Source organism: Suncus etruscus, chromosome 3 (genome assembly GCF_024139225.1).
Source record: "Suncus etruscus isolate mSunEtr1 chromosome 3, mSunEtr1.pri.cur, whole genome shotgun sequence".
NCBI lineage: Eukaryota > Metazoa > Chordata > Mammalia > Eulipotyphla > Soricidae > Suncus > Suncus etruscus.
The window spans coordinates 82,150,696-82,178,396 of NC_064850.1; the positions used below are offsets into that span (position 1 = coordinate 82,150,696).

Here is a 27,701-nt window from a genome sequence, read left to right on the forward strand (position 1 = left end):
AAGGCGGTTGGTTCGAATCCCGGTGGCCCATATGGTCCCCTGTGCCTGCCAGGAGCTATTCTGAGCAGTCAGCCAGGAATAACCCCTGAGCACCGCCGGGTGTGACCCCAAAACCAAATAAAAATAAAAATAAAAATAAACTATAAAATAAAACAAAAAAAATAGCATCACTATTTACAATAGCCTCAATCTGAAAACTACTCAGATGCCCAACAACAGATGAGTGGCTAAAGAAACAGTGGTAGGTATACACAAAGGAATACTATGCAGCTGTCAGGAAAAATGAAGTCATGAAATGTTCCTAACATGGATGGACATGGAAACTATTATGATGGGTAAAATATATCAGCTGAAGAGAGATAAACACAGATTAGTCTCACTCATCTGTGGGGTTTAAGAGCAATAAAAGGCAGTGAGACAATAGAGATGAGGGCTGGAAGGACTGACTTATGGTAAGAAGCTTACCACAAAGAGTGGTGAGTGCAGTTAGAGAAATAACTACACAAACAACTATCATGACAATAGTAGTGAGAGAAATAAAATGTCTGTTTTAAATACAGGCAGGGGGTGGGGGAAGAGGGAGATGAGGGGCATTAGTGGTGGAAAGGTTGCACGGGTAAAGGGGTGGTTCATTTTATTTATAACAAAGCCAACTACAAATGTTTGTAATCATGGTGCTTAAGTACATTATTAAAAAGTTAAACTATAAAGCAGTCCTCCGATGGTCTGCGGGACTGTGAACTGACCATTTAAAAAAGTTTGAGGGTCCCTGGTATAGTGGGCCAGGCTTTTGCATCGATTGTGGGGGGGCTAGAGTTCTATATCCGGCATCCCAAATGGTCCCCTAACCATCACTGATCGTGATTCCTAAAGGTACCACCAGGAATCAACCCTGAGCACTGCTTGTTCTGACCACCCCTCTACCAACCCCTAAACGACTTCCCAAGTCTGGTCCTCGTTTATGAATTTATTTATTTTAGAGTCCAACCAAGGCACTTGGAAGTGACACAGGGCTGTTTGGAGGAGTCTGGAGCTTGAGCTAACACAATCAGAGGGGCCTGCACCTCAACTCCCTCCAGCAATTTGCTCCCCTTTGGCCTCTGAGTCATTTGTAAAAGAAGTTAACATTAGGTGCTTTCCCGGCTCACGACTCTGCGGGAAGAGGCTATTTCCAGGGATTTTACGGACCGGCGCCTGCACTGGCGGCGTGGTCGGGAACCAGGGTTCCCGATAGCCGCCCGCGTTCATCGGCGTGGAGCCAAAGGCTCCGAGCGGTCAGACTCGAGCCCCAAAAAGGGAGGGCCAGGAAGGAACCGGCCGGAGGCTTCGAGCGTAGCCCCAGACCAGGTTAGCAGCAGAGATTTTTTTCTCTTCCTCGCCCGAGCGAATTCCAGGCAGGCCCGGGAGTTGAGGAGGGAGGAGGCGGCGGCAGTGGCTGCCACTCAAGGGCAAAAAAGAGAAGGAAATGCCCGCTCAGGGTAGGAGACAAAAGCGTGAGAACGGCAAGGCCACAACGCGAGACTCTAGGGCGGAAAAAGGGAGGCGGAGGGCGGGCGGGCGGGCGGACAAACAAGTCAGAAATAGAAAAACTCGCACTGGGCTCGCGGCGCTCCAGCCCCAGCGCGAGCCCGGAACGCCAGCCCGTCCGTTCGTCCGCGACTCGGCCCCGCCCAGCCGAGGCACGTCGCGCACGCGACGCCATGACGTTACCCCCCACGTCGCGCACGGGACGTCACGACGCCGCGGGCCTCCGCCGTCGCGTGGGTGCTGACGCCCAGGCGCCGCCCCCTCGAGTCCCTCCCGGCCCGAGCGCGCTGGGGCCGAGCGCGCGCGTCGCGTCAGTCGGCCGGACGGCGGTGCTACGAGCGGCTGCGTGCCGGGGCGCCCTCGCTTCCGGGAGCCGCGGCGCGTCGCCTTCCCGGCGGTGAGCGACGCCTCCGAGCGAGCTTCGCAGCGGGGGCAGCCTGGGCGGCGGCGGCGGCGCGCTCCCCTTTCGCATCCGCCGCCATCGGGGCCGGGGACCGCTCGGCGTCGCTGGAGGCGTGTGGTGGCGACGACGGGGGAGCGAGCGAGCGAACGGCGCGAGCTGCGTTGGAGCCGCCGGCGCCGCGGCCTGGGGCTTCCCTCCGCCTTCTCCGGCCCCCGCCCGCTCGCGCTCGCCTCCGCCTTCGCCTCCCGCTTCCCGGGCCGCCGTTCAGGAACAAAGGAGGGAGCCGGCGGCGGCGGCGGCGCCTCGACGGTGCCCGCAGGCTTCGGCCTGGTCGCGCGTGAGCGAGTGAGCGAGGCGGCTTCCTGCGCTCCTGCCCCCGCTGGGTGAGTGAGCGGGGGAGCCGGCGGCCCCGACTTGACTCGGCCCGGCCCGGGAACAATGCCCGGCGTGCGGCCTCCCTGGGCGGCCCGGGGCGTGGGTGCCGGGGGCGGGCGGCGCCGCGCGAGACAAAGAGGCGGCGGGGCCGCCACCGCACCCCCCGCCCGCGCCGACGCGACGCGACGCGACGCGACTCGACTCGACTCGACTCCACGCCACGCCGCGCCGCGGCGACGGGACGGCGAGCAACGGCGGCGGGGCGAGACTGCCGGGGACCGGCCCGAGCCGGTCGCCGCTCGGCATGACTCAGTGCTTTTGCCCGGCGCGGCTGTTCCCGAGCGAGCGAGGCCTGCGCGTGCCGTGCGGGACGTGGAGCCTCGCTCGGGCCCCGGGCGGAGGGAGGAAGGCCGCTTCGCCTTCTTTCTCTTTGTTTCCTCCTGCGCTTCTGCCGCCGGGGGAGCTGACCCGCTCGCCTCGCCTCGCCTCGCCTCGCCTCCTCTCGACTCTGCCGGCTTGCCACGCACCCCCGCCTCGGGGGCTGCGTTTGGGGAGCTGGGGGGAGGGAGGAAGGGCCCGGGCTCTCTCAATGAAGACACCCCCGGGGTCAAGAGTGGCCGGAGTCCGAGTAGTCTATAGTATGTAGGTCAGGGCGCCCCACTCCCCAAGCCGAAGCGGAGAATCGGCGAGGGTTTTTTTTTCTTTTCTTTTCTTTTTTTTTTCCCATTTTTAAATAGATCCTTGTTAAGTGGACTTTTCAGGCCGGGATCGGTGGCAGTATCGCGATTTGGTCCTGAAAGGGTTTTTTTTTTTTTTTTTCTTTCTCTAAAACGGTCTCCTGAAGCCGAGCCATTTTTTTTTTTTTTTTTGGATCCTTGCCCACCCCCCTCTTCTCACCCCAGGCCTGATACTAAGCCTTTAAACTCTCTAAACTCTGCAAGTTCTATTTGGCCCAGAGTGAACCGAGAGCTGGAGAGGAAGGACTTGTCCAAGGTCACCCCCACTGGCTTAGTTGGTAGATTAGAGACTGCAACTCTAGTCTCCCGGTGGGCGAGTGAGCAGTCATCCTGTCATTTACCCGGTGGAACTGGAACCGTCGAGGACAAAGCATTTTGTGGGGTGGGATATGAATATTTGAGGCTAGGCTAATGTTTTTGCATTTATATGCCCAGGATTGGTGGGGGTTAGTTAAGATACACATTTAGAGAAAGCCACAGAAAATACATTTAGCTATACCTAATCCAGTGGATAGTTAAATACCAAGTTTCTAACAACTTGTCGGGAACTAAATAACGAGGCTGTCGTTGCTTTGGAGTGGGGGGTTATTTGTTTTTTGCAGATGTGGCAACTGGCCCTTTACTTGCCCCTCACCCCCTTTTGCATTAAACGTGACACATCTTTGCAGTCTTAAGGTTCTCTCAGCTGTGCCTGGTTTTTATAAACAACTCAGACCATCTGGGCTTCTTGAGTGACTATATTGAATTTTTTAGATTAAATTTGAAATTGTTCTTTCTCTAGCCCTTTCCATATTAGGAAAAAAATTAACGCGCCCCCTCCCCCAAAGCCCTTGGCAGGCCTAATGGCATCCTTTTGTTTTATTATGTTAGGTATCTAAAAGCTGCATCCTCAGTTCTTGAGGTTGTGTAGGAGTTGGCAGGCTCTGAGATATAAATAGAAGCTGATTTCAGAGGCCCCTGTTGACTAGGCTTTATGTGAGAGCCTCCATCCAGCTCAGCCTGTCACATTGCAGCCTTGTGACAGGCTGAAGCGCCCACCCATGTGATCTAAGCTTCTGAGAAATATTAAGGCAAGCTGTGCACATGTGATGGCATTTAAGAGTTGGCTTGGGTGGTGTGGGTAGTGGTGGTGGGGAATAATCGACAAGATGGGAGACGGAGAAGCCCCTGTTTGATCAGCGTTTCCCAAAGAGATACCGGTTTCCGAATAGAAATGTTGAAGTATTTGGAGGAGAACTCTTCTGTTTCATTCTATGAAAGAATTGGGTTAATTAATAGTGCGGGTCAAGTTCAACTTCAAGACACCCTGAAGTTTGTGTAGAAAGTGTAAACTATTCATAATAGTGGTGGTTTCGTGAAAGTCTTAACTTTGCGTAGCGCCAAGATTCACATGCTCTTGGTGGGCTTGTAAATAAATTCATTGCATTACTTAAGGCACTTTTACACATTCACTGTACTCAAAATGTTTTAAAAAACCTGCTGAAAGTGTTTATTAATAAGCTTCATAAGTGATGTTGAAATGTTTACACTTCCCTGCTTCAAAATGAGTCAGCTAAATTCCACTTAGTATTTAAAGGGACAGTGTCTGCTAAATTAGCACTATTGTTCGAAGTACAGTTTGTTGTCCTGGTTCAGCATCAGCAATCTAGATTGATTGGCTTGAAGTAGTGGCTAACAAAAGGAAACATGGTACTTTTTAAACATTTGAAGGAATAATTGAATTGTCATTTCTCTCATCAAAATCAGACCTTCTATAATTTTGATAAAGTTCTAAAATGTTTTAATAAATAAAGATGTGACATTTGGGGGGAACCATGTGAAATTTTAGAGGAACAAATTAGCAATATTTTTCACTTCTAATATAAATAATTTTGTAAATCCTAATTAATCTCTGCTGAAGAACAAAAGATACTTTATGTGAGTGACCACAAATTATAACTCGGGAGTTTTCTTTGAAAAAATACTTCCAAATAAATTTTTATAAATATACAGGTAACATAGAAACTATTCATCAGTTGTTTTTTTTTAAACCTAGCTAAAGTAGAATTTACTAAATTTAGCAATGTGTTACTATATTTGTGTTAATTTTAGCAGACGTCAGGATTTCACAAGGTCATGCTTCTGTATACAGTTCTTTATTGTAACCTAGCTTTAAATATTAACCAATACTTAAGACTGTTTTTGTATTGCTCTACCTTGTTAGAATAGAGCTTGGAAAAGTTTTCCTGCTCTGCTAGGAGGAGGAAGAGCACTTGGTAAAGTTTTAAAACAAGATCTCCTTTGGCTCATACCTGGTTGATCATTTATACATAGCCAGTGTCTAGGGTCAGGTATTAAAGAACTCTATTTCATACATTATTGTAGAACATGAAAGGGATTTCTTAGTAAGGAGTTATCACTAATTTTTTTTTAAGATGCTCTTTATAGTTAAGTACAGATGGTCTATAGAAGTGTATTTCTGAGGGGCCCAAGTAAGTTCCCTGTTTTTAAGAAAGCTATAAGTTACAGCCAACATATGGCCAATTTTAAAACAATCACTATTAGTAGATAAGCAGAGTGGAACTTACTGATGTACATTTTCTATTTTCAATTAATGTCTCCAACCAATAAATTTAAAGCATCATTTTTTTGTGGGGAGGAGACTGCTCTTGTAGTGCCCCCGACACAGAGAGTGCCTTTGAAATATCAGTTGCCTACAATGATTTAAATAGTCTGATGTTTTCCAGTGACCTTTAACGAACTAAGAGTGGCAAAGGGAGAATACATTTTAATATTTAACAATAGGGACCTTTCTGTCCTAAAGAATGGTAAGTCATAGTTCCTTTATAAAGCTAAACCACAGTTCTTTTACATTCTTCGTTTTACAAAGGCAACAAATCATAATTTTCTTGGCCTTTGTGAAGTAAAGGTGCACTGTTGAACACTTGAAATAACTTTAAATGATTTGATTTTGGTAATAATGCTACTTTTCTAAAATTTTGTTTGTTTCGTTTTTAGCAGAAAAATATGGCTCAGGAGACTAACCAGACCCCCGGGCCCATGCTGTGTAGTACAGGATGTGGCTTTTATGGGAATCCTAGGACAAATGGGATGTGTTCTGTGTGCTACAAAGAACATCTTCAGAGGCAGCAGAATAGTGGCAGAATGAGTCCAATGGGTAAGTTTGCAAGGAAAAACCCATTTGAAGAACTGTTTGATAATTGGAGAATGCTGAAAGCCCAAGGAGAGAAGACCTAATAGAAGCTTGAAATTAATCCAACTATTATGGCTTGATTACATCAGGAATGAGTAACAGTCTACAAGCACCGTCTACCCCTTTTTTCTTTTTTTCTTTTTTTTTTTTTGAGATTTTATTTCTTGTATTCTCTGGATATGACATGACTTTTGGTGTGTATTTTTGTTTGGATACTCAAGTGTAGGATTCAACAGCACAGTGAAAGTTTTAATCACTAAAGTAATTAAATGCAAGTATTTGTTACTTACTAGTAGTCTTAACATTGCAGGTTTTTGTAGTATTTCTTTGTTTCTTATAAGTGTCTTATTTTTTTTTTAAATAGGGACAGCAAGTGGTTCCAACAGTCCTACCTCAGATTCTGCATCTGTACAGAGAGCAGATGCTAGTTTAAACAACTGTGAAGGTGCTGCTGGCAGCACATCTGAAAAATCAAGGTAAAATTAAACATTTTAGAATTTTACATGCAAGATAAAGATACTAGTACTGTCCTATACCATTATAATTCTGGATATTAAGGATAGTATAGATAGGGGTGTTAATGTATCCCTTTACTTTGCTGGGTTTTTCAATCAGGAATTCTAGTATTTAATTACGATCTTGTGTAAAGATGTTTTATATAATGTCCATCACACCCTTAAGAATGCTGTGATTTTTAATTCCTTATAATTGATATTTTGAGATTACAACTCCATGGATTACATTGTAATGGCTACAGGAGACATTTTTGGCCTGCTCCTTTTCCTTTTAAGTTACAGGCACAACTCCTAAGCCTGTAGTATAACATGATTACTTTAACAAATATGCATCCTTGACTTGATGAACTATAGTAAAATGCTTTCTTTGGTCTTATGCATTGATACTTAACATTCAGTATTTTTTTTGAAATTTTAATTTTATGTAATTACATTGTGTTAGAAACAATATACAAAGTTGAGTTTACAATTTTATCACCTGAGGAAGGACTGTTAGATAATTTTTAAATGTTTGCTTGAACTGAAATAGAAATGTGCCTGTGGCTGCCCTGCCTGTAACTCAGCAAATGACAGAAATGAGCATTTCAAGAGAGGACAAAATAACTGCCCCAAAAACAGAGGTGTCAGAGCCAGGTATGCTTTTTTTCTTTACTACAAAGTTCTATGATCAGTAGCATTGGAAAGGGATGGTTTGGGGGAATTCCTTTTTCCTATGAAAAAAGTAATTACCTAAGAAGAGAAGCAAGAAATAAAATGACAGATCAAGAATCAATATCTGGGGACTGAGCGGTAGCACAGTGGGTAGGGCGTTTGCCTTGCATGCGGCTAACCTAGGACAGATTGCGATTCGATCCCCCCTGCGTCTCATGGTCCCCCAACCCAGGAGCAATTTCTGAGCACATAGCCAGGAGTAAGACTTGAGCATCACCAGGTGTGCCCCCAAAACCTATATATATGTAAAGCAACATAAGTTAAATTGAAACAAGCTTTTATGAATAATTATGCTATTGTATTTTAAAGGATTTTTAAAAATTATTTGAGAGCATTGCTCCTAACAGTACAAGTTATGTAGATTAAATTTAACGCCATGAAGAAAAACTTGAGTGCCAAAAGCAGTAACTGATTTGGTTCTGATGTCAGTATTTTAAAAAATACTCAAGCAGAATATTTGAGCACTGGAAGAAAGTTGTTGAAGTATAGAATTCTTGTGAGTCTAAAGCCTTGGACCTGGTGTGACCTGGGTTCAATCCCTGATATTCAGAGTGGCATCTTGAGCAGAGTAAGGAACCTTGAACACTGCTGGATGTATGATTGGGGAAAAACTTTAAAAGGTTAGGTAGGCATTTAGTTTTCAATTGTTGGTGACTGAGTTGGAGCAAATATATAGCACTCTCAGAAGTGCTCTTAAGTCGCCAAAAGAGCAACTTATTTAAGTTATCTGTGCTAGAGCCTAAAATTAGTATCTACTTACATTGTAGTGCACCTACTTCATTTGATTATTTACTTCTTGGTACAGTGTTGATAATATAAAACTCTACAGGATATAGTAATATCAATGAATATTTGGTCTGCTTGGAGGTCTACCTACATTACTGAGCTTATGTGAACTATATAGTTTATTAAGTAGGGTTAATTAAATGTCTTTCAGATTCATAGTTTAAAAAATACTGTCCTTAAGAGGAAGGTGACCAAATTAATGTGCAGCCTTTTGTTTTTGATAACATAAAATCACTTAGATTATAATTGTAATTAGGCGGGGTCTGGAGAGGCATTTGCCTTTGCCTTTGCCTTGCAAACAGCCAATCCAGGACCAAAGGTGGTTGGTTCGAGTTCCAGTGTCCCATATGGTCCCCCGTGCCTGCCAGGAGCTATTTCTGAGCAGACAGCCAGGAGTAATCCCTGAGCAACGCTGGGTGTGGCCCAAAAACCAAAAAAAAAAAAAAAAAAAAAGAATTGTAACTAGGTTTTGCATTATTTTCAGAAGGCTTTCTACGTGGTTTTCTGCTATGTCATTTTTGTTTTTTGGTTTTCTTTAATCTCCACACCCCTGAAACCTCTATTTAGTTTTCAGATACCTTCAAGGAAAGGATTAATCACCGCACCCCCAAATTATTCTATAAGTTATTCATGTGCTGTTATAAACATTGTATATATAGTAATCAGGCATACATAGTAGATAGGTTATTTTTAGTTTTAATGATCTAATATAAAACTGTTAATCTCACTGGCTATATGGAAGTAATTACTATATTTCGGAAGAATTTTTTAGTCAGTTGGCCTGCTCTCTAGTTTGAATTATATATTGATAACAGTAGTGCTTGCATATTTCTATAGATAATTATTTTAATACTTTATACATTAATTCTAGAGATTTTGGTTATTATTAAATCTTGTTTTTTGGATAGCTGAATCCTTTGTTTGGGCCACATCAGAGTTGCTGGCTTGGGAGGGGACCATATGGGATGCTGGGGATCAAACCAGAGTCGGCTGTGTGCCAGGCAAAAGTACTACCCACTATACTATATCTTTAGCCCCAATATAGTTGAATTTAAGTAAAATTTGGTGTTGTGAATAGTAATCTATGAACTTTTAATAAAGAATAGGCAATTTTTAAATCTTTGTATTGACATAGATGTCTTAATAAAGCCAAAACTTAGAAATGATGTGGATAACTCCTAGTGATTGTGCTGTTTCATGTGTATGAGGCCCTTAGATTGATAATATATATACAATTTTAAAATTTCTTTTTTCTTAGAGAAATAGGAATTTTTTTTTTTTTTTTTTACAAAGTAGAGCATTCCTCAAGTATCTAAAATTAAGTCTTTTTAAAAAGCTATATGAGAACTGGAGATAGAGTACTGTGGGTTGGGCACTTACCTTGCACATGGCCAACCTGGATTCAATCTCCAGCATCTCATTTGATCCCCCCATCCCTCCAGGAGTTATCCTGGGGTGCAAAGGCTTTCAGGGAAAGCCTATAGTAAATCTTAGTATTTCTCAAATATTTTGACTAAGATGATTATCAGCCAGTGAACAATTAACATTTTTTTTAATCCTCATTTTCAAGTTGTGACTCAGCCCAGTCCATCAGTTTCTCAGCCCAGTACTTCTCAAAGTGAAGAAAAAGCTCCGGAGTTGCCCAAACCAAAGAAGAACAGATGTTTCATGTGTAGAAAGAAAGTTGGCCTTACAGGTATTCCAAACTAAAAAGACAATGTGTGTTTACTGCTGGTATTGAATATAAACCCTACTAAATCACTAAGTTGATCTTACACATAGGACATCTATTTGACTTATATGAAAACCTCCATGGTATACTATTATACCTAGTATACCCTGGAAGGATGTAAGGAAAAGTTGAATTTTATTTTTGTTTAATTATAACTTTAACTATAACTTTAACTTCAGGGTATCTGAATTACTTTATCATTTTGTTAGGTAAGAATCTCTCAGTATTTTGTTTCCTTTGAATAAAAATAAACTGCAGGATGCTTATTTTAAGCCAGGGACAAAATGCTCTATAGATACTTATTTACAAAATTAACATGGCTGGACTAGAATCTGAATTTAAATTATCCTGATTCCAGAATCTTTGTAATTTCCATCCAATCTAATCTACAAAAGTTAATGGAGAGCAAGTACAGTTCTTGCTCAGTTTAAAGTAACAGGCTATCTATTGTATTAAAATTAAATCTAATTATATGATAAGATTACTTTTTTTTTTAATCACTGCAAGTTCCCAAGTAACTCCTTTCTCTTGTATGTATAGGGTTTGACTGCCGATGTGGAAATTTGTTTTGTGGACTTCACCGTTATTCTGACAAGCACAACTGTCCATATGATTACAAAGCAGAAGCTGCAGCAAAAATCAGAAAAGAGAATCCAGTTGTTGTGGCTGAAAAAATCCAGAGAATATAAATAACTACTTGTGAAGAGACTGAAACTTTTGTTTTTATTTTAATATATCGTAGGAAAACATTAAAGAGCAGATGCATGGCCATTTTCCTTTGATGTTCTCCAGAGTTTTACTTTACACTTGTCTGTCTTATAATTGATACTTTAGGATGTTTGGGTGTTTGTTACAGGCAGAATTGGATAGATACAGCCCTACAAAATGTATATGCCCTCCCCTGAATAAAATTGGATGAAAATCTGCACAGCGAATTGAAATACATGGATACTAGGGACAAAATTTAGTTCCCATGTGCCAAACACATGAAATCTGCATGTTTGCAGTGTACCTGCCTTTTGGGAATGTAACTGAGGTATAATCTTTGGCTAGTGTTATGTGCCTGTATTTTTTTTTTAATGGTACACCAGAAAAGGACTGGCAGTCTACTTCTACCATAGTTAAACTTCACCCTGTTTATTTCCACAATCTTTGGAAGCAGGAAGAAGGCTGTACAGAGGATCAGACTTTCATGAAACCAGTATTTGTTGCCATATGTAAACCTGGTTAATTGGTCAAATTTCTTTGAAAGGTAAACATCGCAACTTGTTCTAAGAGTAACCATCAAGTCAACAGGGTCTTGAAATTTTGAAGCTTATTGTGCTGGCCTGCACCAGAAGATTCTGCATTACTCTCACTGCTAAAATGTAGCACAGACTGCACTAGGATTAATTTGACAAGAAGAAATTAAAACTTTGGTTTTTAACATTCAGCAGCTCTATTGAATAACATGCATCTGAATTTAAGTTGCAAAGGTATCTGAACAGTTAATTTTTCATGTGCTTTTGTTGAATGTTTTGGTCCAAGAAAGAATGTTTAAAGCTTTTTACAGACTTCAGTTCTTAATGTAACTGTATCCTTCTGCATGGAAAAATCATAACCAACATGGCTGCAGTAGACTTTTTAGTGGTATCCAACACCACTTGCAGAAGGCTGCTTTTACCATATTAATTGTACTTGGGTGTAGGACTATAGTGTTCTTGGGTGTATTGCATGGGCTGCATTATCTACAGCATTGTACAATAACAACTAGAAGAGGCAGTATATTTCACTGATGCTTGTCTGGTAATATCACTTCTGTGTTATAATGGAAGGTTTTTTTTATTTTGTGATGTATGAAACTTGTGTTTTTTTTTTATATAAATGAGTGTAGTTAGTTTCGTGGTAATGCCTGTTTTCATTTGTAAATAGTTAAGTATGTACACAAGGCACTACTTCTGATTTCTTGCGGTGTTCAGTCCTAGTTTTTATTTTGATTAAAACATTCAGTTTCAAGTTTGTGTACCTTAGTTCTGAGCTAGATCTCCAGATGTGTACAGATAGTTCATATTTATGTATTGCACATAATCATGCTATTCAGCATTGATGCTATATTGTATTATGTAAATAATAAAAGCCATGTACAGAGGGAAACTACTTGTTCATTGGGTTTTTAAGCCATGGTTAGTGTTAAGAGGGAATAATTGAAAATGTTCAAATCAGCTTTTTAGTTGCTTATGTAGTTTATGCATGGCTATATTACAATTTTTTCAATGCATTCCTGTACTTGAGGTATTCAAGTGAGTCATAAGATGAGTTTTAAACATTTTCAAGTGTATGTAACAGGCAATTTATTTGTGAGATTAATAGCACTACTAGGCTCAAAATCTGAACTTAAAATGAAATTTGAACAATTAAAGCCTGTCTCAATTTTTTAAAGGCTGACAATTTAGGTATAACATTGTCTCTACAACAACAGTCATGATTTTGCTTTTGTTCAGGTTTTGGTTCTAATGAACTGGAAAATAGACTTTGTGCATATGTCATACTAGATAGTAAGGACTTGTGATACAGACTGAGGTAACTGAAGCCAAGTGTAACCATGACTTCTCAATTGTCAGTTTTTTGGATGTAGTTTCTTTTGCTTTTAGGTGGGAAAACTGTTTATACATAGAGCTCTGAAATTTCTTCTCTCAGTGCTACTTACCGAGCATAGTTATGGCATATTTTAAATACTAGAGTTTTGAAATTAAAAGTATATGTGTAATAAGACCTCGGGAGGTAAGATAATACAGCTTTCAACTTCATTTGTAACTATCTTTGAATAATAAGCATGAGATTGTGGGTAATATTTTCTTTATGTTGCAGAAGTTAGAATTGACTTGGACATTAATATGTAAGGATAGATAAGACTACCGTACCTTAAACTTGCATATAAACCTGGATGATTCTCAAGACTGTAAATCTTCTATAACTTTGGATTGTACACAGATTTTAGGCATTTATTTATTTTGTGTAGAATAATCTTTGCATGCACACACACCCCTACAAATCTTTCTAGTATACTCCTTGAAAGCTTGCACTCATTATCTGGCATTCCTCTTTATTCACTGGAACTTAGATTTGACTGAGTTGGTTTTGATCAATTTACAAAGAAAGAAAACTTGAATCATTTGTCATTGTTGGGAACATAAACTTGAACCAGTCTTTATCTAAAGGTATTTAACAGTGCCTGACGCAGTAATTCCCTTTTACATTTTTTGAAAACTTAAATCTTTCTGTTTTTGGGTCACACCTGGCAGCACTCAGGGGTTACTCCTGACTCTAAGCTCAGAAACAGCTCCTGGCAGGCTCGGGGTACCATATGGGATTCTGGGATTCAAACCACTGTCCTGCATGCAAGGCAAATGCCCTGCCTCCATGCTATCCCTCCAGTCCCTTGAAAACTTAAAATTTTTTTTAGTAGTTTATCACATGAGGAAGAATAAGGATTTTCTATATCATCCATTCACATAACTTGTCTACCCTGTTAACTTCCTCAAAAATTAATCTATTAAAATTAGGGAATCAACCTGTATTGATATCAAACTCAAAAGTCCATAATTTTGCAATCTGACCCATTTGTTGAATGTATATACTAGGGTTTGGACAAAGTATGCCGTGGATCCATCTTAAAATATTTATTCGGCCCTGAGTTTGCCCATATTTATAATTTTGTCTTTCTAAATATAGAGTTGAAATAAGTTGTAGTTCTTTTTATCTCTTTTTTATGACTTCATATTCTATTATCTGGCTTTGTCATAGTTTGTCCTCTTAGTTAATCCAGTGTAGGCAGTTAATGTGCTATAAATGCAGGGTTTGTGTGCATAGATTTTCAACTCTTGGACAAACAACCTAGTTAGATGGTGTAGTGATTTGGTACTATTTTGCTTTCTGTCAGTCATGATGAGAGTCCTGTTGATACACATTTCTACCAATATTTAGTGTTGCCAATGTTTTGACTTTTGTAGTTCATTGTATTTCAATTATCCTGAAGGATATATTGTGGAGCATCTTTTCATATTTTTACTTGATATTTATATCTTTGGTGAGATTTTTGACTCTTAAATTTTCTTAGTGAATTTGAAGAGTTTTGTGAATTTTGAGTAAGTTCATCAGATGTGTCTTGTGAATGCATTTTTCCCAAGTCTGTAAAGTCAGTCTCTTGCTGTTAACCATCTTAATGTCCTAGAGAGATACAAGAAGTTATTTGAAAATTAACAAGCTTGATTACACTTAATTGTATGGAGAAAAAAATTCATACTCTCCACTTCAAGGACGTAGTCTAGGTACTATCATACTTGAACAATTCTTTTAGTTGTATAGAGAATTAGTTTCTCTTGTTTATTGTTGCTCATAAATATTAACTTATAATTTTGGACATAATGTTGGATTGGTTGTTTATTAACAATAAATTTATATAGCCATAAACACCATGAAAGTTTTTATGAAGAACAAGCAGCTACTGAAAAATAACTTGATATTTGACAAAAACGTTAATTTGATTGTACAATCTGCCTTAAAAAATGCACATACACAGTGTTATATGTGTAACTACAAGTGATTTATATGAAAGCAGCAAATACCATGCTTTCTCCAGTCTTTTTGTTCTAAAAGTAGAGTTTTATTTTATGCCATTTTGTGCTGTATATGTTAGATTGCATTTTTCTACAATGAAACGAATTTCTCAGTAAAGGTTCTTACAGTGTTAAATTTTATTTCACATGTGGCACATAACAGCAATCTGACAGAGGATGTTGCTTATTTTCTAATTGGTTAAAAATTCTGAATATATTTTCCCAGTGATTTTAATTGAAACTACGCAATTTTAATTTGTGTATGACATTGATATTGCTACCAAGACTTTTACAGTTTGGTTAATCAAGTGTACTCAAGGTGCTAGAGCACAGCGGTAGGGCATTTGCCTCCAACCTGAGTTTGATACCCAGTATCCCATTGTGGCCCCCAAAACAAAACCCAGAAAATCATTCTTAAATCTTAGTTCTGTGTTAAAACCTTACTCCCAAAACAATAGCATTTATTTAAACAATCCTTTAAAAACTCAGACAAATAAGCTAGTTAGAAAGGAAACTAGGCTAGATGAATTCCGCCTAGAGTAAGTAGATCGGCATGTTTAATCCATTACAAATTTTCAGATGTTAATTGATGTATTAGGCTAATAGTGTTAATCAGTGTTAATTGATTAGGCTTAATCCTCACACCCAAAATAAAGAAAATGTTTATCTTAATAAGCTTTTGCTTCCCCATCCCCTAAACGAAAACTTTCATTTGAATTAGAATGTCAGACAAGCTAGTTTGATTTAGATTTCCTTTTGTCTAGCATATCTCATCTTACAGATCCTCAATAAGTTTTTGAAGTATTTAAAGAAAATTTGCACTTTACAGTGTTATGATTTTATGTCCACCTCAATAAGGTATATTTCCTTGCTAAAATGATGTTTCTTGAGTACCCTTCTCTAAAATATATACTAGTTGGCTTTTAATGTCCTGCACTAGTGATTTCTATTGTAAAATCCTGAAAAAATGGTAGTACTTTTTAGCGACTGTATGGGGGAGGTTTAGTTATTTTTTAAATTATTTTTGAGGTACTTTTGACATTAGTTCCATGTTACATTTAAATGCCTTCTAAAATTACCTAATTTTTTTCCTCATGTTAAGCTTTCTTTGTTGTATTGGCATCGTAGCATATGCATGGTGGGGTGGGAAGTTGTTTATGGTTTCAGGTATGAAAGTATGATGTGTTTATTCCTTAAAGCAACACCCTTGGTCCTTTAAATGCCTATATTTAAGAGGTTTTATGTGGTTGGCATGAATATAGATTGTCTTGTACATCAGGCACGGTATAACCACTTTTTCCCCCCAATGCTAAGTGATCAAGTTTTTGTTTTGTTTTAAATGCATACAGACTAGGACTGGAGTGATAGCACAACGGATAGGGTGTTTGCCTTGCACAATGCCAACTCAGGTTCAATCTCCCTCCCAGCGCCCCCCCCATCCAAATCTGGTCCCTTGAGCCTGCCAGGAGTAACTTCTGAGCACAGAGCTAGAGGTACCCTGAGTGCTGCGGGGTGTGGCCCCTCAAAAAGCTGCATGCACACAGAGGTTTAATCTTAAAAATGAATCTTAGGATATCAGAAAGTGAATTTATATTTTATAGCATTCAAATGATAGACATGTTTGGTTTGGGGGGGGGGTTGGTTTTTGGGTCACACTCAGGGGTTACTCCTGGCTCTGCACTCAGAAATTGCTCCTGGCAGGCTCGGGGGACCATATGGAATGTCAGGATTCGAACCACTGTCCTGCATGCAAGGCAAACACCCTACCTCCATGCTATCTCTCCAGCCCAGACATGTTTGTTTTTAAAAGAGGATCTAAATTAGATTAATGGACATTGGAATAATAGTATAGGTAGGATGTTTGCCTTGGATGTAGTTGACCTGGGTTTGACTTTTCCCTCCCTTGAGCATTCTTTCCATTTGCTTGAGCAGAGCCAAGTGTAATCACTGAGGACTGTTGGATGTGACCTAAAATCCAAAAAATTTATAAAAGTAAGTGGATTAAGGATAATATAGTAATTTTTACTTGCTAAGACTTTTTTTAAAATTGACATCTTTGAGAACCTTAGATGATAGCTGCAGCTAACCAAATAACCAATAACCAAATCTGCCCTATGTTGTACCATACACGGAAGATCCCAGGTTGAATGAAACATGGTGCTTTGTACTCATGTACAGCATTTCAGATCTTGAAAGAAGTTAACATGTTCAGCTGTATCGATCTGTAAAGCTAAATATTGCTCATTTAAAATGAATAACCTGTATAATCAGAGTACATCAGATAAAGCGTTTGCATGCAGCTGAACTGAGATTGTTCTCTGGTTCCATATTTGGTTCTGGGACCCACCAGTACTGAATCCCTGAATATCCCTCCAACACAAAAGCACACACACAAAAGCTTAGTGATGCAGTCACTAAAAGTTACTACGAGGGCCCAGAGCAATAGCACAGTGGAGAGGCTATTTGCCTTGCACACTTGCCCACCCATGTTCCATCACCAGTGTCCAATTTGATCCATTCCTGAGCAGCGTAATGTTGCTACTGTATCAATCAGCTGGAAAACTTGATTTCCAGCATTCTAATTCTCTGCGACTTAATATGCCATATGTACGCAGGATAAGTAATTCTTAAATGGTTTCAATTTTCAGGGAGATAAATGGATAGGAATTATCTGGATTACTAAATTGATCATGTGGATCCTAGAATTGAGAGAGTAGATTTCTTTTGAACTGAAGTCTGTCCTGGGTCAGCTGCATGCAAGGCAAATGCTCTACCACTGTGCTATTGCTCTGGCCCCTAGAATACTAGTTTGTTGGTGTTTTTTTTTAAATTAGATCTTAGCTTTCAGTTTGTGCTTAACCCTAATAACCTACAGGTTACTTAATACAAACTATGAGGACCTTCATCTAGAGATGTTGATAAAGTAGTGCAGCACAATTAAGTATATTATACTTAATAATAGGTATAAATTATACTCTATATATTGAATATCAATATCCCTCACAAAAGATTATATTCAGAAGTTTAGAGAGACCAGATTCGGAATTGTACAGGATAACATCTTGTCACCTAATTATTTTGATTCAATAAAGACAAAATGATACCAGTTCCTTTCTCTTTGCAGTTGACACTTTTTTAGGTGGTGTCCTTGAGCCCCTGATATGGAAACAATGTCTTTAGTAGGATTTTATTTGGGGGGGGGTCACACCCGATAGCCCTCAGGGTTTACTCCTGGCTCTGCACTCAGAAATCACTTCTGGCAGGTGTGGGGTACATATGGATTGCTGGGGATCAAATCTGGGTCAACACATGCAAGGCAAAGGCCCTACGGGCTGTGCTATAGCTCCAGCCCCTTTAGTAGAATTTTAAAGGAAATATGACTCAAACGACTAACTGGCTTTTATAGGAAGATACTTTAATCTTCAGTGTTAGTTGCTGCCTCTGAAAATAGAAAAAGTAATAACTTCTTGGTAGAAACAGCCATTGTGTCTTGGACTAATGGAGAAAATTGGGTCACAAATATGCTTAGTGCTCTAGCTCATTAGTTTTCAGTATCCAACAGTGTAAAACACTGGTCTTGCCATGGTAGCAGACCAGTACATGGACACATGCTGAGCCTCAGGTGTAAAAGTGTTGTAAACCACTGCTCCAATAGTTTTTGGTTTGGTTTTTTTTTTTTTTTTCTAGAAATAGTGCCTGACACCTTTCTTTTATTTGCTTATTTTAATGCCTCCTACTCTAATAAAAACTAGATTTACCAAAACGGTATATTTTTCACATGCTTGCAAGCCAAAAATGAGTGTTTTTGTTGTTATCTTACATAGCAATAAACTGTTCAGTCCAAATGACCTCATTGCCCTGGCTGAATTGTCAGAGGACTGTGTAGAAAATTTAAACCATCTCTTACTATTCCCAAGGCTAAAACAGTAGAAAAGTTGAAATTGCTTGGTTGCAGGACTAGAGCATATTCTGAATGATCCCACATCTGAGTGTAAACTTTATCCCTGAACTGGTATTCTAATTTGCATTTAAGGAGGATTACCTTAGAATCAATCTTGGAAACCCTAACAGTGCTTATATGATTTCCCCAATCCATTGGTCCATATTGAAATGAATTCACTTAGTATAAATCCCACCTAATAGTACAAGGCTGCTTAAATTTTTCCTCAATCATTTCCATATGGATATGTTTATAAAATCGCAGGAGTTTTACTCATTTTTAATAGTTGGCCCCTAGTTTATTCTGTAACCAATATTTTTGTAACCAATTATTGGGAATGCTGTTTAGCCTTCCTAAATGTTAGGCCTCTATATAAACATATACATACATATATAAACATTAGACCTGTATACATACATACTGGAAATTAAATCATTTTGGGGGTGGGTGGTTGGGTTTTTGGGTCACACCTGGCAGTGCTCAGGGGTTACTCCTGGCTCTATGCTCAGAAATTGCTCCTGGCAGAGTTGGAGGACCCCATGGGATGCCGGGATTCAAACCACCGTCCTTCTGTATACAAGACAAACACCCTGCCTCCATGCTATCTCTCTGGCCCTAAACACACACACACACACACACACACACACACACCCAAACCCAACATTTTTGTCATTCTTTTTTTTTTTTTTTTTTTGGTTTTTTGGGCCACACCCATTTGATGCTCAGGGGTTACTCCTGGCTAAGTGCTCAGAAATTGCCCCTGCCTTGGGGGGACCATATGGGACGCCGGGGGATCAAACCACAGTCCTTCCTTGACTAGCGCTTGCAAGGCAGACACCTTACCTCTAGTGCCACCTCACCGGCCCCTTATTTGTCATTCTTTTTTTTTTTTTTTTGGTTTTTGGGCCACACCCTGTGATGCTCAGGGGTTACTCCTGGCTATGCGCTCAGAAGTTGCTCCTGGCTTCTTGGGGGACCATATGGGACGCTGGGGGATCGAACCGCGGTCCGTCCTAGGCTAGCGCAGGCAAGGCAGGCACCTTACCTCCAGCGCCACCGCCCGGCCCCTTATTTGTCATTCTTTTTTTTTTTTTTGGTTTTTGGGCCACACCCTGTGACGCTCAGGGGTTACTCCTGGCTATGCGCTCAGAAGTTGCTCCTGGCTTCTTAGGGGACCATATGGGACGCCGGGGGATCGAACTGCGGTCCGTCCTAGGCTACCGCAGGCAAGGCAGGCACCTTACCTCCAGCGCCACCGCCCGGCCCCTATTTGTCATTCTTGAGTTACCCGAGTATCCAGCTTCTTAAACTGTGGGACATTACTCCCTATAAACCAAGTAAACAATGTGGAGGCACAAAAGCTTCAGCAACAGAAGGTTTCAGAACATGCAATAATCAAAAAATAATTCAAAATCACATAAGAGATATGGTAGTATTGAGTGGAAATATAAAATGGTCAGCTCTGAATACCCAAGCCAAAGTCAACAATAGAATCAAGAGACCCAAACTATTAACAAGCTAAAGACAATCTGGACCTGTTACACTAGTAGTTCAGGGGGCAAAGGGTGGAGTTATGGGATGCATGCTGGGAACTATGGTGGAGGGACATCAACACCAATGATGGGCATGGCCCTAATTCATGTCATTATGTGCCTGAAATATGACTGTGAAAGACTTCTAATTCACATTAGTCTCTAAAAAAAGAAGAAATGTAGTAGGGAAAACTTAGCCATAAAATGAGATAAGAATTCAATGAGACTTCAGTAATGAACTGCAACCTGGTTTGGTATATATTCTTCATATGGGCTTTGTTTTCTCAGTTATTAGAGGAGTGTACCTAACCAGAAAACTTTACAAGATTCTTGTCTTAATTAGTATGCTAAATATTTAGCACAGTTGATGCTGATATTGAAAACTATTAATACACTTTTTTTTATCAGCTTTAATCTGCTGCTCTGTCCCTTGCAATCCAAATGCTCTATGCCAAGGTAATAAAAATCTAAACTGTGAAGGAATAGAAAAGACATTAAAGCTAAGCTCTCACTGATTATTATATTATGAGGGTTATTCACATCCCTCTCAGGAGAGGTTAAGAACTATAAATATTGAGATGAAAGCTGGTTGTAATATCTTGGATTAAAACTCTTGGGTAAGACAAAATAGCTGTGTTAGGAAAAACAGCCATCAAAATAGATTAAGAATGATGGAATTACTAATTTAAAATAGAAACAAATTTTGCAAGATGGTTAGATCCCTTAAACAGGGAACAGCAAATGTTAGGAAGTGGTTCAGAGTCAAAAGCTTAGTATTGAATGCTCCTTGAGATGGAAATATGTAATAACTGGAAGGGCCATCAGGAAGAAGTGGGGATGAGCTGAATGAAGGAAAAGGCAGCTGAGGTGTTAACTTGCATAGTAGCCTGTTGACAGCCTTTTGGGCAGCTGTAGTAGTGCAGCTTTCTTGTTGAGATTGATTCCTCAACACTAAATCGAACTACTAACTGCTGAAAGTAAATGGAAGCTATAGAGTTTTCTCCTCTTGGTGTCTTTGATCTGAGCACTTGCAGGTCTATCTTATCATTTGGGTTCACAGTCCTCTGTTTTAACTCGGGAACACATGAGCTTCAGCATAATTCACAAACTAATTGTAGCTCATTCCTTGAACGCTTAAATAGCATCGAAAAAATTTTTGATCTTATATGCCTTACTAGGGCTAAATTATTTTTATTTTCCTCTTAAATTCTCAGGGAAATGCATCACAGTGCATCATTATTTGAGCATAACAATGATTTCTGTTTTAGACTTCCCAAGTACTCTGAAGAGGTGTTGAGCAGCCCTTCCTTGCAGTCTGGTGATGCATTGGAGCCTAGCAGTGTTTAAGTGATACCAGGGATCAAACCATTGTGGGCTGCATTCGAGCATGTCCTTAACACCTTGACTTCAATGCTGCATTTTATTTTAATTCAAGTACAGTATGAACCACTAGTGATATGTACTGGTGTCAATGTGTTAACTTCTGTACTATTTCTCCAGCCCTTGAACATGACAAATTTAATCTTATTTTCTACCTGTCATACCAAAAACTGAGCCAATTTAATTCAATGAGTTCATTTTACTAAGTCCATTATGAGAATTCTTGAACTCTAATCACTAGTTAAATTGTTTCCTTAAGCAAAGTTAAGTCAATAATGAGATGTTTAAATGTCATAAATGATACAATCATGGAGTTAAGAACCCATTATTATAGTGTTTCTTCTGAAATAAGCTGACAATCATTTGATCTCACATTTAGCAAATAGAATAAAAGGGACCATTCCACAAGCAAGTAACTATAAGTAACTATTAATATTACCATTTCTTATTATTTTCCCCAGCACAAACAAGGGATATGCTGATCATTTCTCTTCCTCAGGAAATGAATTTTAGTTGATGGATGTCAAGTTCGACATCTCTTCTCAAACACAACAGAGCTATTTTGCTTGGCTTAAGAAAAATAGCCATCATGAAGAACTGGCTTTTTCCTGCCTTCCCTTCCCCTCATTGTTTATTTCCAAGAACTAGGAACTGTTTTATGTCTTTTAACTTTGAGCAGTATTCGTTGTTGTTGTTGTTGTTGTTGTTGTTGTTTTGGGGCTACACCTGGTGAAACTTGGATTACTCCTGGCTATGCACTCAGAAATTGCTCCTGGCTTGTGGGACCATGTGGGATGCCAGGGGATTGAACGGTGGTCCATCCTGGGTCAGCCTTGTACAAGGCAAATGCTCTACTGATGTGCCATTGCTCCAGCCCCATCTTTAAGCAGTAATTTTTTGGGGGGAGGGCCACAGCCAGCGGCACTCGGGTTACTCCTGACTCTGTGCTCAAAAATCACTTCTTAGCATGCACGGGGATGCTGGGATTCGAACCACCGTTGGTCCCAAGGCAAACGTCCTACCACTGTGCTATCTCTCCAGCCCCTGAGCAGTATTCTTAATCATAAAGGTGTCATACTAAAATATCAGTGGCCTTTTCTTCAGACTTCAAAGTAAGCAAGTTAATGTTTCTTGTACCACAGCATTATATGTTACAAAAAATTTAATTTCCTAAAGATTGCCAATGATTTATTATTTATTAAATTTATTAAAATTAGATAGTTTGACGAGCAGGAAAAAGAAATGATCATGTAAAGCATAACCTTTGACATTGTTCTCCCTTTGAGTAGTGTTCTAAAGGACAAGTTGTTTAGTCACAATCAAAAAAAAAGTCACAACTATGAAAACAGAAAACTGAGAACTTGACATGTTTCATGCTTGGTGCTCTTTCAAGAAGAACATACTTTAAAAGAAAGACAGTGACTTATTAGGGAAACTTAAGAGTGTTTTAGTACAATATTCTACAGTATCACCAATGAGTTGTTGGTCATTTTTAGTGACATTATCAATCCAAAAGGAAAAAAAATCAGCTAACAACCTTATTAATTCATAAAATATTTGTAAAAGGAGAAATTTTCCAGTCCTCTCCCTCTTGTCTGATGAAGAGCAGCAGGTATTCTGTAAAGTAAAACAATTTACAACTTATATCTTAACATAATATATTCAGTCATGGCAACTAGGGAAGGCACTTTAGTGAGTTGTGTAAAATTTTTAGGCAAAATGACTACAGTTAGCAATTATAATAAATAGATCTGAACAGCCTACTTAGGTAAGCTAAAACTAAGTCAAACCTTCACTCTGATGAATTTAACAAGAATTTTGTAAGTGACAATGAATGGAAAGCTTTATATGTCTAGATCAACACAACCACTACATATAATCCTAAGAGTATGAGGCTGTTTAGCAAAAGTACATTTTTTTCAATGCTTCAATAAATTCCTCAACTCTTTTACACATAAAATTCTGTGTCCTGTGTCTCTTAAGTAACCATATTTTGTGTGTGTGTGTGTGTGTGTGTGTGTGTATAAAAGTATACCCACAAATGCACAAATGATCTGGTGAAAGATTATAATAGAACTATAGGAATCATAATCTGTATCCTCATTTCTTAATAAAGACTGAATTTTCCTCTTTTTTTTTAATTTTTCTCTTTTAAAAGGGGATGTACACGGATGTACACGGAATCTATTATGCTGAGTGAAATAAGTCAGAGAGAGAAAAAAAACGCAGAATGGTCTCACTCATCTATGGGTTTTAAGAAAAATGAAAGACATTCTTGCAATAATAATTTTCAGACACAAAAGAGAAAAGAGCTGGAAGTTCCAGCTCACCTCAGGAAGCTCACCACAAAGAGTGATGAGGTAGTTAGAGAAATAACTACATTTTGAACTGTCCTAATAATGAGAATGTATGAGGGAAATGGAGAGCCTGTTTAGAGTACAGGCGGGGGTCGGGAGGGGAGGGCAGAGACTTGGGACATTGGTGATGGGAATGTTGCACTGGTGATGGGTGGTGTTCTTTACATAACTGAAACCCAAACACAATCATGTATGTAATCAAGGTGTTTAAATAAAATAAAATAAAATAAAATAAAGGGGTAGTGGTAGATAAGGGTCCTCCATTTTCTGTTTAGATAAAGTATGGAGAAAGAAAAACAAATTTTGCTGTTGTTTTGTTTCATTTGGGGGGGGCACTCCTAGCAGCACTGAAGGGTTACTTCTGGCTCTGCACTCAGAAATCTATCCTAGCAGGCTCGAGAGACCATATGGGATGCTGGGGGTCAAACCTGCATCCATCCTGGGTCAGCCATGTGCAAGGTGAACACCCTACTGCTGTGCTCTCTGGCCTGAGAACCAAATTCTTAATTAAAAATGAAGAGGGGCCAGAGCAATAGTACAGTGCATAGGGTGTTTGCCTTCTGTGCAGCAAACAGGGTTTGGTCTCAGGCAATCCATTTAGTTCCTTGACCACTGCCAGGAGTGATTCCTGAGTGCAGAAGCAGGAGTAAACTCTGGACATCTCCATGTGTGGCCCAAATCACCTTGTCAAAAAAAAAAAAATGAAGCAAGAATTTTAGATTTCTAGTAAAAATTATCTGGTTATTGATGGAAAGGCTTATTTCTTGTTTTTATTGTCTCATTTCTATAGACAGCAAGACATGTTATGTAAACTTTCAGAAGATTCATACATAAATCAATGAAATGGTTTGTTTCCCTAAAAAATGTTCTCTCCTCTCAGAGCTGACCTCCTAACATGTAAGAAGCATTTTACAACTGATTATGCTGAATTTCTCTGGAGAAAGTCGCCCACAATTTTTGATGGACAGAGAATGCTACCTCAACTGGCAGTGAAATCCATTGTTCTTCCCTGTCATAGCTTCCTTTGCTTTTAGCTTAATCGTCTACATTTCAGAACTTAGAGTTCTCTTTTCCCTCGTTTTCCCCTAGTCATCATGGAACAACACATTCCTTTTCCAAATATTTCTAGTCCTTGGTCCCTAATCTTTCCATCAGTTGTCAGTGAGTAGTCTGTTAAATGGCTCAGTCTTGGAATCCTTCTGATAGAGACAAATGAAAAATAAACTTAGTGTAAAATAGCTCCTAGTACATTGAATCTCTCAATTTCCTTTACTTTTTCTCAGCTCTCACACTGGGGTATAGAATGGTGGTTTCAGTGACAGATGGTCAAGGTTTATAATCTTTCATTCTGTCATAAAGTTAACTCTCAGAAGGGATTGTAAATGACCTTTCTCTTGAAAAATCAGCAGCTTCACATTTTCTAGCTTTTAACTAGGTAAAAAAGAAAAAAGGCTTCTTTCTGATTTCTAAATAGAGAACATTCATTTCTGTTTAAGCTAACTAACCTCACACAGTGCCAAGGTGAGACTGCTCTCTTCATTTCATCTTACGCGCCTGTGAGTGAATTACACATTTTAATTAATGACTGTGCATGTGTCCTAGCAGTAAAAATAAAATAGAACTATTCACAATAATTCAATAAACAAGTTTAATCATTTTCCATATTATTTGTTGCTATTTTTGCAGAGAACAAAAATTAAATAAAATATAATGATGCAATTAATTTTTAATTAATAAATAGGGTTATATGCTTGAAAAAAGATAAGTCTTTCAAATATTATACAGGTGAAAAATTATAGGCTCACATTTAAATGAAGCATTTGTTTTATTCTGTAAACAGTTCAGTCAACAGTAATTGTGATTTTATAATCATAAAATATTTATATAAGGCACCACAGCAAAACAGAACAAAGCAAAGCAAAACAGTAAGACAAATTATTTCCAACCTTATTCAATAGATGATTTAAAAAAAAAACAACTCTCTGTTGGGGAAACCCCTGTCTGTTTCTTAATTATTTATTTATTATTTTTCCCAGTGTGAGAGGAGACAGAGTATTCATTCAAAGTAAAGGGAATGTTGTGCAAAGAAAAACGATTAACTTGGACCAGGGTGATTATCTTATCACAAAAGGTAAGTTTTCTTGTATTTGTGTTAATAGAAAAGTTGAAAAATAGCACAAAAGCACATAAAAGATGACACATGGCAGATGGATTGTTTCAGGTGGATTCATCTATTGTATCCTACAGTAAGGACCTAGCTACTATTTCCTACATACTTTCCTTTGCAAAAGAAATAGTAATAATAATAAAATAAAATAAATAAAATTTTAAGTTATTAATTTGCAATTTTTGAAACCCATCAATTTTGGACATGTTTACTCAAATTTAACAAAATTTTTGTACTGAGACAAAGGTGACGACAACTCAAGAACCAAGTACATACTTACATAGTTATTTTCTCCAAATAGAGAAAGATGGTTCTTAAAAAATAGGAAGACAAATTTTTGAGTTACTCAGAGTAAATTGTGTAAAATGATGTTTGTCATAGATCTCAATATATCTTCATGAACAAAAAGTTAGAAGAATGTCATGAGAGTCAAATTGGGCCAAATATTAACCAAAACTGAAGTGATAGCCATTCAGGTTTAGTGGCTAAGTATGCTTTCCAGTTAAAATAAATATTGAGGTGGGGCTGCTGGATCAAACATACAGTTCATCAGTGACTTTGAAGATAACAATAGTTGGGGCCAGAGAGATAGCATGGAGGTAAGACATATGCCTCGCATACAAAAGGACCATGGTTCAAATCCCGTCATCCCATATGGTGCCCCGAGCCTGCCAAGAGTGATTTATGAGCGTAGAGCCAGGAGTAGTCCCTGAGCACTGTCGGGTGTGACACAGAATTAAAAAAAAAAAAAAGATAACAATAGTCAATAGAATAGTTCAGGATGGAATCAGATTCCAACCAGTGTGTTAAATCAAAGAAAAAAGGCATGAAAGGACATTCTGCAGGAGATGAATAGGGATAGAGCTGATAGAAGTACTTTGAAATGGGGTAGGACAAAGCAGACCATAAAAATTATTACATAGTGGTATTAAACATTGGTTGGATGGTCTAAGACATTGTTCTACCATCTCATAACTTGTGACTTTGAAGAATCAGAATCTATATTTTAGTTTTATAGTTCTGAAATTAATTCACTATGCCAATCTATTAATAAGCTTTTCCTATATCTCAATCCACAAAAAAATACCAGATATAAAGAATGTATAATACTATCCTGTAAGCACTACCATCAGAAATATATGTGTATTCTGAGCTGGGGCCGTAGAGTACAGCTAAGTCTCTGCTTTGCATGTAGCTTTGCATGTAGCTGACACAGCTTTGATCCCTGCATCACATAAGGTTGCCTGAGCTCACCAGGAGTGATCCCTGAACAGAGAGCCAGGAGTAAGCTCTTAACAAGTGTGACACATACATTACACACCCCCACAAAGAGAGTCTGTGCATTCATATTTAAACTAATGACATAAAAGACTTAAAAGTAAAAATGCTTTGAAATCAGGGGTTAAGAAATGCTACATATTATTAGCAAAATGGATATGTTTCTGATACAGAAATGTGCTATTTTTTTCTAATGCTATTGTGCTTTCTGGTATGTCCACGTTTAAATGTTAAGAATAAGAAGCATTGTGCATTGGGAAAAATTACCTGTTCTTATCGGTGTGCCCTATTTGAGGCAAAAGAGTGATTGAGAGTAATGAAGGGGGAATAAGAGTAATGGAAAGTAATGAAAATGGTGCTAACTAGACTTTTCCTTAGTGAAACTAAAAATAACATGAACTAGATTAGAATACAACTTTTTTTTTGGTTCTTGGGTCGCACCTGGTTCAGTAGTTAGTCCTGGTTCTACACTC

General features: G+C 39.1%; 2 protein-coding genes across 4 annotated transcripts in view; both read left to right on the plus strand.

Annotated features, from left to right (window-relative positions):
* Nucleotides 1-27,701, plus strand: part of ABHD17B (abhydrolase domain containing 17B, depalmitoylase) — a 584,428-nt gene that overhangs the window by 74,631 nt on the left and 482,096 nt on the right. The window lies entirely within an intron of this gene.
* Nucleotides 1,988-12,112, plus strand: ZFAND5 (zinc finger AN1-type containing 5). 3 transcript variants are annotated; one of them, XM_049770982.1, is made up of 7 exons: nucleotides 1,988-2,003; nucleotides 2,230-2,313; nucleotides 6,040-6,199; nucleotides 6,600-6,711; nucleotides 7,280-7,383; nucleotides 9,818-9,943; nucleotides 10,520-12,112. In XM_049770982.1, exons 3-7 carry the CDS (start codon nucleotides 6,049-6,051, stop codon nucleotides 10,666-10,668), a joined length of 642 nt encoding a protein of 213 aa, XP_049626939.1. In that variant the 5' UTR covers nucleotides 1,988-2,003; nucleotides 2,230-2,313; nucleotides 6,040-6,048; the 3' UTR covers nucleotides 10,669-12,112. The 3 variants fall into 3 exon arrangements, with proteins under 3 accessions (XP_049626939.1, XP_049626940.1, XP_049626938.1); XM_049770983.1 differs by lacking the exon at nucleotides 1,988-2,003 and having other exon boundaries at nucleotides 2,158-2,313; nucleotides 6,043-6,199; XM_049770981.1 differs by lacking the exon at nucleotides 1,988-2,003 and having other exon boundaries at nucleotides 2,159-2,313.